At 42.2% G+C, this 17,612-nt stretch overlaps 1 protein-coding gene across 4 annotated transcripts in view; it reads right to left on the bottom strand.

Moving 5' to 3' along the window:
- Window positions 1-17,612, bottom strand: part of HECW1 (HECT, C2 and WW domain containing E3 ubiquitin protein ligase 1) — a 321,611-nt gene that overhangs the window by 155,247 nt on the left and 148,752 nt on the right. For all 4 annotated transcript variants that reach the window (XM_064487726.1, XM_031454627.2, XM_031454628.2 and 1 more), the window contains exons 2-3: window positions 13,593-13,917; window positions 2,041-2,148 (exon numbers count right to left, since the gene is read on the bottom strand). In XM_064487726.1, coding sequence (XP_064343796.1) covers window positions 2,041-2,148; window positions 13,593-13,881 — 397 coding nt within the window. In that variant the 5' untranslated portion in view covers window positions 13,882-13,917. The remainder of the gene's footprint in view (window positions 1-2,040; window positions 2,149-13,592; window positions 13,918-17,612) is intronic.

The raw sequence follows: 17,612 nt of genomic DNA, 5'->3' as shown, positions 1-17,612 counted from the left end.
GGAAGGGGTTGACCAGGAGGGACTGAGCTGGAGGTGAGGCTGGACCTGGTGACCGGTGGTCCTGAGCGGGCAGGAAACCAAGGCAAAGCAGAGCAGTCAAAATGACTGCAGAGTTCTGGTTTATGCCTAGGCGGCTGTGAGAAGGCAGCTTGACCATGATCTTGACCATGATCACAACATGACTGGACCCGAGGGTAGGTGGAGAAAGGAGGTCCCTTTGGGAGAAACTCTTTTGGCTGTCATCAGTGGTCCTTCCAGGCTACTGATGGGAACCAACAATGAACTGGAGGTGCACATAACAGATCTGGGCCAGAGATCTAAACTTTGTGTTTCTCTCCTCATTGTTTCTAGGCAACCCAAGCCCCCATTTTGAAGGACATCTGATGGGAGCATGCAGTCAACAAGGACTGAGATAACTCCTTCTGAAAACTGGAGACCTACACGCTGAACCCACCCGCGCAAGTTAAAAAATAGCATTAGAGTTACTATAACAATACACCATTCTAAGATTTTGTCAGGATAGGTAAAGCTAAAATTTCACCAGTTATTTCTTTTGTTGGTGTTCAAATTTGTATCTCTGCAGTTCTCATATAACAGCAATGATTACTGCAGTCAAATAGCCCTCTAGGGAGACATTATAGCAGAGAATAGGAAATGATTCAGGATTTATCTCCTTTTGTAGTTTATCATGCATGTAACTCCTTGGAGAGTGCAGAAAATATTTGTTTGGAATATTCCTAATTTGATGGCACTTTCAAAGTCTGACTTAATCAGACCTTTAAAAAAATCATCTAAATCAACAACAATTTCCTAATTCTTAACTGAATCGTAACTCCAAAAGCAACGTGCTATTAGAATAGATTTCAGGTAATCACTGATGTATCTCCACTCTCATAAAAGGAAATCACAAAAAGAAGAAAATGAAGAGAAAAATGGAAAAAATAAAACAAAACCTCATTTATTTTTATTATTTTCATGTAACCCCCAGGTAGAAGGACCTTCTGTTGCACTTCAAGATTTTAAACCTGGCTGCTCTTCAAAATTCATAAAAAGATTTTTATTTTAATGAGGTATAATTTACCAATTGGATTAATGTGTTTATTACTACCTAGAGACTGTGAAGAGCCTTATTTTTGATTTGCAACAAAAACGTCTCTAATCTTCCGGATAATGGCCTGGATGCTGCATTTGTCTATTATAGCAAGAGGATATTTGATGCTCTGATGTAATATGCTTTGGTAGCCATATTAGAACATTCTGTACATCCAATCTCCTCCTATTCCTTATTCGGCTCTTGTTCTATAGTACGTTTTTCAAAATGTAAATTATTTCACAAAAAATATAAATTCATATAGCATATTATATACAGGTTTAATGCATGCAGACTCCTAAAGTGATAATTCATCATAGCATTTTAATTTATCTGATATCTGTGTGTGCCCTGAGTCAATATTCTAATCATTTTCAAACCCAATTAAGCTTTGTCTCAATAAATTTTCACTTTTTGACAAATTATGTTACATTTGCACATTCTTAGTATATTGTCCATTCATTTGATGTGTGTGCAAAATGGACATATCTACCTTCCAATTTCACTTTTATCTATTTTCCCAAAGCACTGAGTTATTGCTAGTCCAACAGGTATATTGTGGAGTGGGATCTTCTTAGGTCTGCACGTGGGAAAAAAGTCCTTTTTTCCTTAAGTGCTCAACTTTTAGTTGCTTTGAGTATGATCTGGTAAGCCATTTGTCTACTCTAGGACATTGCAACTTCACCAAGTTGAAATACACTTCCACCCAAATTTGACAGCATTTTATATCTTTCACAGAGCTAATTTTATAATATCTTTCTAATGATATTTAAAGTGTGTCTTCATACTGCTGATGGAGACAGTTACGTTGAATGGTTTGTTATTTGAGGCAGTTATGTTGAATAGTTTACACAGGGTGCATTTCTAAGTGCAGGCGATGCAACACAGCAAAGAACAAAGCTGTTGAATTCTGCTTCATCCTGAGCAACAGGATTGGGAAATGTACTCACGTTCCACAAAGTAAGAGCTGGCATCAATCTTCCAGATGATCTGGCCCCGATGAGAACCGTTAACTCCACGGTTCTTATAGTCCAGGAAGTTTTCCGACAAGACCTCATCTGTATTCCCAGGAAAGAAAGAAAGCAGAGTAGAGAAACCCATCAGATAACAGCATATTTAGAAAATTAGGAAAAAAAAAAAGTAAAAGAGCAAAGGATATTCATGCCACCTCCAGCTCAGCAGAAGAAAATGCACCTGGAATCATAGAATCAGAGAGAGAGAGGCATCCTCAGGTACCATCTGGACCAACCCCTTCTTATTTTTATTTAAAAAACTTTTTGCCTTATTTTTTAAATTGAAGTACAGTCAGTTACAATGTGTCAGCGTCTGGTGTACAGCATAATGTCCCACCCAAGGAACATACATATATTCCTTTTTCATTAAAGGTTATTATAAGATATTGAATATAGCTTCCTGTGTTATACAGAAGAAATTTATTTTTTTTTAAACCAACCTCTTTTTAATACAGGAGTCTCTTCCCCATTTCTCAACATTCCTGGCAAGTGATCTTCTAGTTGGTTCTTGAACACCCTCCAGAAACAGAGAAATAATTGCTCCTGTGCCAGTTCATTTCACTTTTGAATAGCTCTTAAATGTGCGGAATCTTGGTATAAAAATCTTCCTCCTAAAGCTTTCATTAACTGGTCCCCGTTTGGGTCTAAGAGTAAGGCATAAACTAGAAAACATCCAATAACACTTTCTGGGCCTTATCCTATGTCATCTCTGCTCCAGCCTGGGCACTATCGTCATCCAACATTTGGAACTCATCCATGAATTTATCCATCCATCCTTTACACAGTCATGCATTCATCTCTTTGTCCAACAGATACTTACTGAGATCCAGTCTGATCTGGTTGGATGGTCATCTGCCATGCTAGGAAAGGGGCAGCAGCCAGGGTGTTGGGCAAAATCATTCTGAACTAAAACTTACAAACAACTGAAGACACAGCCTTTAAACACTAAGTAAAGAAACAAGTGCATTATTACAACTTGTAATAGGGGATAGGAAGGAAAGGAACAGGGTACTCTGACAGGGAGTTAGTTACAAGGAAGGAGAACAACAGGGGGATGGTCAGGGGAGACTGGGAGGAGGAGAAGGAACCATGAAGGTGGAGATGGCGGGGGTGCGTGTGGAGGGTGGAGATACCACATGGTGTCTAAGGCCCCAGAGGGGGAGAGCCTGCCCCATGGAGGCACTGAACGGAGCTAGTTGGGGGATGCACACTTTTCCTCTTCTGCCCTTCCTCTGCTCATCAATTGCAACCCATCAATGTCCCTCTTAAAACTGGAGAGAGCAAGGCAGCATCCTTGGAGACACCAGATCCACGAAGACAGAGCTAGCTACCTCCTTGTTGGTTCCAGACCTCTTGTTCTCAGCACAGAAGAAGATAGGGATATTAATTTTACCTCAATCTTCCCTAAGGCCCTTGCAGTTTCCACTTCACCAGAAAGTAACTATCTGAACTAGGTGAATCTGAAGCTGTGGAGAAACCATGTTTTGAGAGTTCAAATCCACTACAGTGTCTGGAGAAACAACCAGAACTCAGGGGCTCCCGAGGGCTGGCCCCAGAGCCCCAGCTCTGCAGAGAGTGGCTAGGTCATGGTTGCCCTTTTGGCAACTGAGATGCCCTGAAATTCACATCCTGAATCTGGCTGGACTGGGAAAATGGGATGAGGTGAAGGAAGGCAGGGTTTGTGGCTAAAGGACCCAGCTCTAAGGACATATGTGCTATTTACCAACAGTCTCATTTCTATAGTCACAGGTCCTCATGTGCGAGATGGGGGTGGTGATAACCAGGACTTCATGGAGGAGGATTACATGAGATAATGGTAAATGTGCTGATGACCTGCTAAGGTGATTCCACATTTTCGGCTGCCTCTTCTTTGGCAAAGACGGTCAGGCAAAGCCACACTGTCCCTGCCTCATTAACGGCAAGGACTGTTTGTATATGTTGGAAAATCACTTGTTTGCAAAATTTGTCTGTCTTTATAATCACAGTGTGTGTTCACAGCCCTGTTTGGGTTCCTAAGATGATTGCATAATACGTCTTTTACAGTAATTGCCTCATTTCTGCAAAAAAGGCATAATATTTTCCTAGCTCCCTGGGTCTTTAGTACAGATATAACGAGTCTCATACCCAGATAGAAATTTGCCTTATTATGGCAATTCTCCAAGGAGAGGTATTTCCCTGAATTAATCTGTTCTCATCACAAGGATATTTGCTTTAATAGTCATGGTCAGTTATCCATATATAATAGCACCTAGAAAGGGTGGTGTTCATTCATGCACTAGGTCAGTGTGTACCGAGTACTTACTCCACTCTAGTCACTGTGCTAAACCCTGGGGATACAGTGCTGAACAAGACAGGGTCTATGTCTTCAAGAAGTTTCTAATAGATTTGGGGATCTATTCAAGAAAGTGCAGTTTCATTAGAAGATAGGAGGTATAAGAATGTGTTAAATATCAAGAAACCAAATGAGAAAAAGATAAGGGTGAGTAGGTGGGAAGAATCAGAAAAGAGTGAAGAGAATCGCAAAATAACATGCATTTTAAAGAGAACAAGATGCATTTCAATGTATAGGTTCAAACACATTTTAAGAGAATGCCATTTGGTCCTGATAAGTATCCCCATTCCCTTACAGCAATAATAACACTTATTAGCAAATATTGTACAAGAAAACAGAATAGTCTGTATTCTTGCCTGGACCATCTGTGCTGAGAGGTCAAGCAACTCTTTCCCCAAAGGCGTTTACTGACAATTGTTACAAAAGTTACTAGCCTTTGCTTGGGAATCAAAGTGTATTTTCAGGGTCAGAGGCAGGAAAACAGAATCAGACTAGATGTTTTATGCAGAAGGGGATTTAATGCAGAGAATCAGGTTTTAGAATAATGGACTCTAGGCTGGGGCTCTGGGAACAGCCCCAGAATAACTGTGGCTCTCCAAGGTGCTGATTCTGCCTCACTCAGAGAGGACCCGCTGAGGACAAGAACCCCAGACAGTAGCTGTGATCTGGACAGCAGGAGGCTGCTGCACTGCCTGAAGTCACTGTGTCTTTACCCCTAAAGAGAGTGACCAGCCAGTGGCAAGCTGAGTGGGTAGGTCCCTGCCACCACCACAAGGCTGCCTGTGACACCCACGAGGGGAGGGAGGGGATGCTAGGGCACTGTGATAGTAAAGCTTAATTTCTCAGAGCCACGCTCGGGCAGCCACAGGCTAAACAGCAGGAGGAACCTAACAGTTGACTTCCACCTTCCCAGTCCTGCACCTAAGGTGCATCTAAGGAAGGGACCCAAGTTTGCATCTGGAACATGGTTGCACCGGAGTCTGGGAAATGTCATTTTTGGGGACCAGATTCTACACTGAAGGAAGGCATTGAAGGAAGAGGACTGGTATAGGTGATGGGAGCCAAGATGTGCTTTCCACTACACTGAGGGATGGGGACCCCCTGGCTACCTACTCTGAGGATCTTTTTGCTGCATTCTTTGTCATGGTAGAAGATTTTGTGGGAGCAATGTCTGTGTGACTACAAGGATATCTGCAGCTGCCTTGAGGCAAGAAGGTTAGGCTATCATGACTAGCTATGCGATCTTAGGGACTGTACTTAAATCCTGTGTCTTCCTCACTGCACAATGGGGTTAATATTGCCATACTAAGTGAAGTCAGTTAGAAAGAGACAAATATCACAAGATATCACTTATATGTGGAATCCAAAAAATGAGCCAAATGAACTTATTTACAAAACAGAAACAGACTTAGACATAGAAAACAAACTTATGGTTACTGAGGGGAAAAGGAGAGGAGGGATAGAGGAGTTCGGAATTTGCAGATACGAACTACTATATATAAAATGGATAAACAACAAAGTCCTACTGTATAGCACAGGGAACTACATTCAATATCTTGTAATAACCTATAATAAAAAATAAAATGAAAAGGAATATATATATGTATGTATAACTATGTTGTAGACCAGAAACAACACAACATTGTAAACTGACTATAGTTTAATTTAAAAAAGTAAAAATAAAGATGGTAAAAAGACAAAAAAATGGGGATAATATTAATTTTAACCTCAAAGCCTCTTGTGAGGAATAAATGAAATAATACAGGTAGTGGTCTCAGAACAGTGTCAGACATCTAATGAGCAGCTGTTTCTGTTTATAGTCTGGGCTAAAAATAGGGCTCTCTATGGCAAAGCTCCATGCTACTTAATGAGCAAAACCATTGGTAATAACCTGAAACATTAGCTTAAGCCAGGACTATTTAAGTTTTTCTCATTATTCGTTTTGTACAGAATATAGAGAGATGTATTAAATTTCTCCAAAAAATATATTTGCTAGATGATATTTATTTCTTCTAGTATGTAGAATCCTACCTCCTGCTCCTCAGTTTATAACAGAGAAAAGATCTCTGCACATTATTAAAATTTTGAGTCGGAACGTCATAGTGAAGCTTCCAGAAACAAGCACATCTAAGAAACCAGGGATGTATTTATCGTACTTTGTCTTCAACATGGAAACTATACTATGCTTTCAACAGTACTTTCGATCTATAATAGAAGAGTGTACAGCAAAGATTATTGCTGTTGAGAACAGAATGGGCAAGGGAGCATAGAATCAATTAAAAGGAGAATTGATCCATTACCTAAGCCCACCAGAAAAAAATACAACGTGGATTTCACTTCCCAGAGGAATTCATGCCTTAACCAATCTCAGAAAAATCTCCAAGGATTCTCTCACTATTGCTAGACTAGGGGTTTACTAACTAGTAGGTCAGATCTGGAGAGATCTACTTGCCTTTCACTCTACTAAGCCAAGGATGTAGAAGCTCTGTTCTCTTGTACTAGGAAGGGAATCTAAGGATAAAAGGCAGGGCCCTTTAATCAATGTCACTCTCTTTTTTTGTGGCTTTTCCCTCAGATTGTTTCCCTGACCACAAGTATTCTCATCAAGTGCTTGGCATAAAAGAAAAGCTTCAGTTCCTCAAGAGTAGATGTCCATAAGGAAGCATTCTGGGAGTTTCTGTGTGCAGGTGGCTAGCCAGAGAGACAATTCAGCCTTCATCCTAAAACATTACATTTCAAGGCTGTGCACATTAGATGTTTCTTAAGAGCAAGGGCTGGGTTTCTGTACTTACCGTATAATTTCCTATAACTCCTACTATGTGGTTCCCCAAACTGGCACACCTGACAGACAAATACTGGGAAATAAAAGAGGGAATCTTGCTCAAGAAATGCTGTGTTAAACCGAGTAAAGCGGGTTGCTTACTCAAACCTTTAATATGTACTGTGAGTCTCTAAAAGTGGGGCAATGTAGGCAGACTTTCCCATCCTTATTTAACCATAGAACCATTGTTCCATGGAGCGATAACTGAAATCCACTGAAACTAATGTGTAGGATGCGAGTGCTATTCACACGGCTATAGTGTTCATGCTTTCATCCATCACTGCACTTATCCTGCCAGAATGTGTGAGTTCTGGTGAAAAATGGAATAGGAAGCTAGAAGAGAATCAGCTTCCAGCTGATTGAGAAACTGTCCCAGAAACAAAGTTGGAAAATATACAAAAAGACCAAGGCATATTGAGAATAAAAGGAAAAGTGTCCATATCTGGAAAAAGAGGGTCCTGAAAGATCAAAGGAATATGAAATTTTGTTGGATGAACTACTAGTTGGTTGCAAAAAGAGATAGTGATAAGGTTAAAAAACTCAATGGTGGCAAATATGGTGGTCTAGCCAGGGTTTCTCAGCCTTGGCACTACTGATGTTTTGGGCTGGATAACTCTGTTATCTTTGTTGTGGTGGGGCTGTTTTGTGCATTATAGGCTGTTTGGTGGCATCTCTGGCTACTTACTAGCAGATGCCAGAAGCATCCCTTATAATGAGACATCCAAAAGTGTCTTCAGACATTACCAGATGTCCACTGGGGGGCAAAATTACCCTTGATTGAGAACTACTGGTCTATGATTAAAAGCAGTCAGTGAAAGAACAATGGAAAAATGGATAACCTTTAATTCAACAGATCTAATGGAAAGCAGAAAAGGAAAGCACAAAGAAACAAAAAGAAAATGCAATAAATAATCTGAAGAAAGATGGCAAAAACAAGTCCCAATAAAACAGTAAGTACAATAAATGTAAATGTGCTATTCTAGCCAATTAAAAGTCAGAGACTCCCAGACCAGAATAAAAAAAGCACACACAAAGAAAGATGTTTAAAAAAAAGACAAAAATTGAAAGTAAAGAAAAGAAAAAGGTAGCTCAAGCAAACATGAAGCAGAAGAAAGCTAAGAGACTAACAGTCTTGAATGGTTAAAAAAAAAGGTAGAATTCAAGGCAAAGAGTAGAACAAGGAACACAGGCAGATCTGTAGTAATAAACTGTAAGAAACTGTACAGGAAAAGATATGAGCATCATGAACATTCATCCATGTAATATTCAGCATCAAATCTGAAAAGTCTAAAATGGAAACAAATATAGAGAAAGACAAATTAAAATTAAAATTAAATTTTTTGATAGTAATTTTCATACACTCCATTCAAAAAAAAGGAAGAGACAAAAAATTCAAATATACAATATATTATTGAATTGATATGATTGAAATTAAATTCACACACATACATGTGCCTCAGGGGGAGGGAGAGAATCCTTGCTTTGTGAGGTACCCTATGAACTGAAACTTGCACATATCAGAATTGTGTCCTTGTTTTGCCTGGTTCTATGGGAACTGTTACCACTGTATATTAATATAATATAAAATTAAATATTACACATATTTATCTGTAATACATATATACAAAACCTCTCTCTATATATACAGATATCTATATAATGATATTCTCTCTCTCTATATATATATATATAGAATATTTTCTATCTCTAGATAGATGATAGATAGAATGAACCTTAGTCACAACAAAAATACACTTATTTATGTCCACACTTGGAATATTTACAAACATTGAGCAGGGATAGGTCGCAGAAGAAGCCTCAAAAAATAAAAAAAAAAAAATCAGTTTGATACAGATCATAATCTCTAACCTCACCCAAGTGAAGCAACCAAAAAGTATGGAAGAGAATATATGTCCTCAGGCACCAGTCTCTAGGTGGTGGGTCAAAGATGCCATTTTAGGGAATTTTTAGTTTTAAGTTTGCTCTGAGTTACCATCTCTTTATTTGTTGAAATTTGAATGCATGAACGTACTCTAGTTTCATTATGATTGAAGTTGCTGAGTGAATTCTAGGTATAGGAATAGCATGGTGCAGCACGGTATGATAATATGATTTATTAAAATTCTAATTAATAAGAAGGCTAGTTTTGCAAACTATGAGCGTATTATGCCTACTGTACTTATTCAATTCTATTTTCATAATTTTAATTGCACATTTATTTCATGTTTCAGCAGTTTTATTAAGGGCTGCTTGCAACAGAGTCAAAGGAATGGCTATTTTTAAACGTTGATCATCCTGAAGAGGGTTTTAAGGTATTAAATATTATTTTAACATTGGAATGTGAAATGAAGAGGCAAAAAATACTCAAATAGATTCGCTCTAATTAATTCGCTCTAATTAAGTTAGCATTCTGATGATTAGAGAGGTCTTAATTGTATCCTTCAATTTATGTATCTTAACCCAATTATACAATAGTGTTCCCTCAGAGTGAGTAAGTCATGGACATTGCTGAATCTTTAACCCGAAGTTTAGGAGTCATAAACAATCAGATTTCACTTGTCAAAGTCTAGCAGGTGTCACTGAATGAATCATCGCAAAACTACTTCCCGGAAATACTGATGTCTAGCGAATCTGCCTCTATGTACTTGTTTTTGACCAAATCATAAGCTTCTGCGCATTTACTGACAATTAAAAGCTCTTTCCAGGTCCCTGTTGGTTTGGTAGGAAGCTTTTATCTATAATGTAGAAATGAAGCGACTGAGGACACGTCTAAGGGCCATAGCTAGGCTCAGTGAAGCCTGGGGATTAGGGGAATTGGCCATGATGGATCCAGAGACTAGACTCCCTGACAAACTAGATCAAGACACGCTGTGTCCATCAACAGGCAATAAACGCACAGTGTCTTATCAATTCCGTTCAACGATCCCGAGAAGACGGTTACGGTTTTCTCTCCATCTTGGAGACAAGGAGCCTGAAGTTCTGACGGCAGTATCTAGCTGGGGCCCCACATGCAGCCAGTGGCAGAGACTGATTCTAAACCAGGTCAAGCTGTCACTGAAACCCCAAGGTCTTTCCCCATTCTGTGTCACTAGGAGAGAGAGAATTCTTTGTCACTCTCCTCTAGTTCAGGAACCACTCCATAAACGAGGGCACCCAAATGCAATTGCACTGTTAAAATAACAGTAATGTTACTGTTACTGTCCCATCGCTGGGCTCCTGGCTAAAGACACACTGGTGACTCGGTGACAGTGGCAGTGAGCAGGGCCACACGTGCCCTTCCAAGTCCAGATGTCTTACTTGCTATGGCAGGAGAAATCACATCTGCCTGGAGAACTGTGGAGGTCGGAGCTGCAAGCATCACCTGGTCCCCCACGGACAGCTGGGGTGCCCACTGACGTGGAATGGTCCGCACCCGATTTTGCACCTGCATGTGCCAAGCTGTCCCCAAGGGCAGCGTGGGGTCTGTCGCCAGGGTAGGCAGCTGTGTGGCCTTGGGAACCACTGACTTGGGCTCCCTCAGCTGTGAAATGACAGATTAGATGAAATCACCTCGCTCTATGATCTGCTCTTTGGCAAGACACTGCCAATCTGGCAGATGAGTTGCTAAGGATCTACAAATGATGAACTTTTAAGGTTCACAGATAATTCTGGATTTGGAGATTGTTTTTGAAATGCTCTGCCGCCGAAAGCGTTGGCATTTTGCATTAAATCGCTTCACAGCTGTAGATGCGCAGCTACTGTGAGAAGAGCAAACTGTCAGATTAAGATGCTAAGATGATGAGCTGTGTTTGCTTTCGTCTCAGTCAAAAATGTCACGTTCACAGCAGATCTTATTCATTCATGGAGTTTCAGGCCGCTTGATACTGCGGACAGCCCCTTCCTTCCTGTAACGTCCTCTCTCCCGTCTTCTGTGATGTGGTAGCCGAGTTCTGGTCCTCCTCTCCATCACGCCTCCACCTCCTTTCTGAGTTCCCCCTCTGCCTCTCTCTCTCTGGCAGGGGCTTTCTGGTGCTTTCTGGCTGCACACAACCCACGAGTGAACTCTTCTACTCTGCGGACCAATTACTGCAGATCTGCACCCCAGCCCGGATCTAGGGCTGAACTCCAGACGCATCCATTCCTTCATTATGGATGAAGGCGTCCACCCCTTCTCCCTTCCAGATGCTCCTTTTCCCACCGTTCCCTGACTTGAGAAATAAATGGCATTGACTCTCACCACGGCAGAAAGGTACGGCTGTGAAGAGCTGATTCAGAACTAGATCTGGGGCCCCAAACTTAATGGTCTAAGGTGCTAAAAATAAATCAATATTCCCATTCAAAGTAGGGGATGGGTGGGAAGGGGACAGGGGCAAAACCGAGGGGGGCAAGCTAGTCTAAAGGGGGAGGCTGACGCTTAACTGCAGCTCACAAGAGCCACGTAGAATCACAGGCTCACTCTGCCCAACTGAGGGCTTTTGTGAGAGAAGCCGGAAATGTGGGTTTCAGCGTGAAATCTCTACATTTTAAAATGTTGACAACCAATCAAATTTAAGACAATACAGACTAAACAAAATATGAGTGGTAGGCTGTTATTTGACAGCTCTGTTTTAGACTGACGGTATTCAAACACTTATTCAAGAACTGTTTTTAGAGCAAATTAAATTTTACCTCTTTGGAAGTCCAATTTAGCAAGTAACCACTATTCGTGTAACAATTTCAAAAACTGTGGTTTTCCATCTTTATAACAAGGTGTGTGCTTTACAGCTCACCGAACTGATTGTAAAAACTTTAAGAGAGCCAAAAATATGTCCCTAATAGCTAGCTAGTTAGACAAGAGCCCCAAATTTTATCATAAAAACGGTCCAGTCTGTGAAATACTGATAACAATCATCTGATGCCTGTGATGTTACGTCTGGCATTGTGTGTCTGAATGTGTGAATATTTCGTTGCCCAGACTGAATGTAGAAAGCCCCGCCTCTGTCGAACGTGGGTCCTCCCGCCATTATACCCTGACTTGCTGATTCCCCAGCATAAACGTGTCAATTTTCAGCACACCTGATTCCATCATGTAAAATAGATGGAATACATTTTTCATGTCAATTTCTTTTCATCATCTCGACTCTGTGATATTTATTTTCTCCAGTCGCTTTCCTTTTAGCCGGCACCCTGTTTGTCAGCCTGTAATGTGCCTGCTCTCACGGCCCGTGTAATCCATTATGTCTTTTAAATATAAAGCAGTAAAAATGCTGAAAGAGGGCCTATGATTATGTTGAAAACAAAAGTGAAATTACTCCACAAAGATGTGTGTACCGTGGTGGCACACATGGCGTTGCTTTGGTCTTAGAAACACATGGATTTAAAAAAATAAGCTTTTCCTATAAACTTATTCATAAGCACAAAAGCTTCTAAATGATCACGACGTCTGTGTTTGGCCACACCTCGCCCTGCTAGTTCCTGATTCTCATGGAATCGAGGTGGCAGGAGATGCCTTAGCGTGTGGTCTTCAGGGTGTTAGAGTTTGGTGTATAACACCTTTGACTGTGAACTGAGCGTTTTAGTAAAATGATCGCATTTCCTAAAATAGTAAAGCATCCATAAAACTGAATGACGTATAGCACAGGGAACTGTATTCAATATCTTGTAGTCACCTATGGTGAAAAAGATTATGAAAACGAATATGTGTATGTTCCTGTGTAGCTGAAGCATCGTGCTGTACACCAGAAATTGACACAACATTGTAAACTGACTCGACTTCAATAAAATAATATATATACATATACATAATCGAAAAAGACAAATCTGACTCCATGTTAGGTCTGTTCCTTTGGCTTTAACCCTGTGCCCTGTGTTCTAGGCTTGGTCTTGCTAGCTCTGCGCTCACATAAAGATAACAAAGTTGCAGAATAGAGGATAACAATCGTTTTGTGGAGGTTTTGCAGGAGCACGATGAGCTGGCCCAGGTGGACGGCTGCAAGAACAAACAATTCCTACACCAAGAAGTTTGCAACAATGTGGACGGCTGCAAGAACAAACAATTCCTACACCAAGTTTGCAACAATCAACAACACTACCTTCCCTGTTTTTTTGTATAAAAGAAGCCTGTATTCTGACTGGGGGATGATGGTTCTCCAGCACATTAGTCTGCCATCCTCTCGGTCTGCCAGCTTTCCGAATAAAGTTGCTTATTCCTTGCCCCAACACCTCGTCTCCTGATTTATTGGCCTGTCAGGTGGCGAGCAGAACGAGTTTGGACTCGGCAACATACATAAAAGTGAATGATGAATTACAGACCTGTTGGACACCCAGACCGCGCGCACAGACTGTCACTTCTGCGGGACTCGGGGCTGTCCTACTCACCGATGAGGTACATGCCGATCCAGTCCCCAGCGTCCACCTCCTCCTTTATGTCCCAGTGGATCACCAGGTCCTGGGAGTGCCCAATGGAGTAGTAGGAGCTGCTGACCATGAGCGTGGAGCGGCTGTCGGAGGTGACCAGGTCGGTGTCGCTGGTGGAGCGGGGGATGGTGACGGCACCGTGGGGGCCGGTCCTGATGGCCATGCTGTGGAACTGGCCCGGGTTGTAGCTGTGGCGGAAGGACTCCTTGCACCGGCGTCGGTTCTGGGAGTTTCTGGATGGAGATGCCATGGCGGCCAGGCCTAAAAACCTGTTCTGGTACAGATTCTGTTGGGGGCAAACAGACAGTCAGCAGGGGTGGGAGATGCCGGCTACGCAGTCAGTCACTGTCTTCACAGGGAAGGGAGGGGATGTGGGAACGCAGCCTCCCCGGGAAGGTCAGAAACAGACATAGAGCGTCTTCCTCAGGGCATATGCTGAGCTCTGGGCTCACATGGGGAAGGCAAGAATGATATGCAAACTCACCAATGGCTATGCCTCCCCCAGCTCCCTCCTGCTTGCTTAGTATTAAAAGGCCAGGCATGTCTGCAGACCGGCCCTGGAGATGCGACTGCCCCCAGACAGAGTGCTATCTCTTGAGTCCACCAGCATTAATTCAATCGGATCCAATTTTCTCCTTCGTTAGAGTAAATGATGGTTGTTACCACTGAACATTATAGCGATCCCTGCAGCATTCAAGGCCTTACACGCAGCCCAGAATTAGAGGTGGTCCCTGCTGGGTGAGGCCGTCACTCGCTCCTCTTCCATTTACAACTCTTTCGCTCTACAGAGTGTCTCTGAGCCATCTGACATTCTTATTAAGGATCTCAGATAGCCTAGTAATCTTCAAACACTGCAATTTTCACTAAAACCCTATTTCAGAGGACCCGTGTCTCCTTCAGAGCCAATGTTTTTGCAGCAAACATTGCAACTGTTGAGGAAAAAAAAAAGGCATTTTTTTTTTTATTGTAAATTTACAACACTGAGCACTTAAAACGGGCTGAGCTGATGCAGAGCAAGAACTCAGCTGTTTTGGATCCAGAGAGCTTTCCAAACACGGGCAACAGGGCATCTTATGGAATTAGGACAAAGGATTCTTTTTTGAAACAAGCAAGGGTGATTCTGACTTCATCGAAGGTTACTAAAATTGGGATTTCAATGCACATCTTTGGGGCTGCTGGCTATAAAAGTACACGCTGTTGTACAAGTAATAACACTTCTGTTTCCAAGAAGAGAAGATTAAGGCCTTAAAATGTGTCGAATCATGCTGCTTAGATCCCTGGGACTGTAATTTATTACCCACATCCATCAAATCCAAGTTACTGACTTTTCTGTTTACCAGCCACGAGGACCAGATCCCAGCACCAGTCTACTCTTTAGATTATATAAAGTCTATTGAGCAGTAATTTAGGTCTGTTCTTTTTCCATCTCCCCAGACCAGGCACTTGTAAAAAGTCTATTAACCTGATAAAGCCTGATGCTGGCATTCGGAGCCTCAGGCCTCCGTGGCCATGTGGCGCACCTATCCGTTCATTATTTGAGTCTCTTGTTCGGAATTTTTCTGGCCCCACGGGCAGTAACCATGGAGTTACCGTCGGCAGAAAAGCCAGACTTCAGAAAGCATCTCATTACACTATTGATACCATATGTCTTATTTTTCAAAAAAAAAAAAAAAAAAAAAAAGGCTTGCCACTGCAACAGCATGAAAATAGATGGACCACACTGTTGCCTGGAAACCGGTCCACCTCTCCGGAAGATGGGCACAGTCTTGAGCCCAGGAAGCACGAAGGGCCCACCCACCTCCCAGGCTCCCTGTCTCTTCTGGGCCGTTCCGGGAGGATCTCGGTAACCTGACCACCACGCAGGGGGCTTTGTCCAGAGACCTTTGTAGAATCTCCAAAACAAGGAAGGCTGTTGCTGGAGAGCATAATGTTTCTCCTGTTTGTACGTACTTTCTGTGTACTAAGAGCATCTTACAGTGTCCTTATGGAGATGAAAAGCGACTACTTGGAATTAAATGAGATAATCGCGTCTATGATTGTGGCTTAGACCAAACCATGGGCGAATTTAGAGCAGCACCTCCCAGTTTCCTGAGACAACTCATTGGATCTTTCTAGTCCTCCGTTTTCTCATCTGTAAATGGATTGCTGTCAGAATTCAATGATAACGCAAATCAAGCTCTTACCATAGCAAGCGCTCAATAAATAAAAATCCGCTACTAAAATACTGCTAGCATTGCTTGAGGAAGAGAGTCGCCCTGCAGTGGAGGTCCCAGGCAGTCGGCCAGGCTCCCCTACTGGCCAAGGGCCCCTCACATCATCCCCAGAGCTTCACATTTGAAGTCATCCTGCAGCAAACCTGCAAATCATTTAGTCACGGCCCTCCAGCTTTCCTTACAAAACCGAAATAGCAAACATTCAACAGGGCAGCATGTTTATAAAGATAGATTATATTAAATCTATTTAGCAGTAATTTAGGTCTGTCCTTTTTCCACCTTCCAAGACCAGGGCACCTGCAAAAGGTCTATTAACCTGATAAACACAGAATTGGCATTTGGACTCTTGGGATTTCTGAATGGCCACGTGGTGGGCCTATCCATTCATATTTGAGTCCCTTGTTAGGAATTTTACCAGACTACCTATCTGCCACTTTTTTGGGTAAAACGTCCTTTGCTTTTTGGGTAAATACACCTCCCTTTATTTGTCAGGTGAGAGCTTGAGTGGGACGTGTTTGCATTAATGCTGAGGCCGAGAGATCTTTATCCATGTGGTGTCAAAAAAGATTACAGGGTGCTTTTCCTTCATTGGAGACACTTCTGCTGGGGTAATTTTTCTTAGAATTCCCTGGATATCAGCCAAGTCTCCTGAAACTGTCAAATTACACCAGTGATCACTGTCCATGTGGTGGGAACAAAGGCATAGATAGAAAGGGACATTAGTCAGGGAAGACGTTCAACAGTAATTTACCAGACTGGAATGATGGCAGTGGCCTGGAATAAGAAAGGCACCCTCAATGCTGCACCTTGAAGACCGCACGCCCCTCCCCTGCCCTCACCCCAGCCTTGCCCGCGTGCTCCCCACTCACACTTGCAGGCAGACTTTGCATTCTGATTTGAGGTTAAGCTCCCATCACCAACTCTGCTATGACCTCTCCTTATAGCCTTTCCCATTCCCGAGGGAATGGGTCTTTCTGCTCCGCGATCCCTCAGGAATCATATTCCCCTGCAAAGATTCTCGTTGGATTTTTGTTAGTTGACCTGTTCATGCTCTGCCCTATGCTGTGAAGACCCCTAAGTCAGGGTTTCCCGTTCTTTCTACCCCTTGGATCTGGCATAACTTCCAACACACACACACACACACACAAACACACACACAGACACACACACACACACAAACACACACACAGACACACACACACAAACACACACACACACAGACACACACACACACAGACACACACAGACACACACACAAACACACACACAAACACACACACACACACACACAGACACACACACACACACAGACACACACACACAGACACACACACAGACACACACACAAACACACACACACACAAACACACACAGACACACACACAGACACACAAACACACACACAGACACACACACACAGAGACACATAGAAACACACACACACAAACACACACACACAAACACACACACACACAGACACACACACACAGACACACACACAAACACACACAGACACACACAAACACACACACACACACAAAGTGCTAAGAACTTTAATACATAAAATTTACTTTATTCAGTTATATCCTGTCTTGTTCCAGAAACGGTTTAAGATGACTAATAAAAATTGATAACATACAGAAAGACATGCTAAGTTAGTAGTAGCTGGTGCAGAGGGTGAAGAAAATAGAGACAAAAAGCTATGTGGGGAGACAGCTAGCAGAAAACTCCACGCCGTCATGTCCTGAACAGGTGTTATTGTTAGAGA

The sequence above is a fragment of the Camelus dromedarius genome, chromosome 7 (genome assembly GCF_036321535.1).
Source record: "Camelus dromedarius isolate mCamDro1 chromosome 7, mCamDro1.pat, whole genome shotgun sequence".
Taxonomy (NCBI): Eukaryota; Metazoa; Chordata; class Mammalia; order Artiodactyla; family Camelidae; genus Camelus; species Camelus dromedarius.
This window is presented reverse-complemented; position numbering and strand designations above follow the sequence as displayed.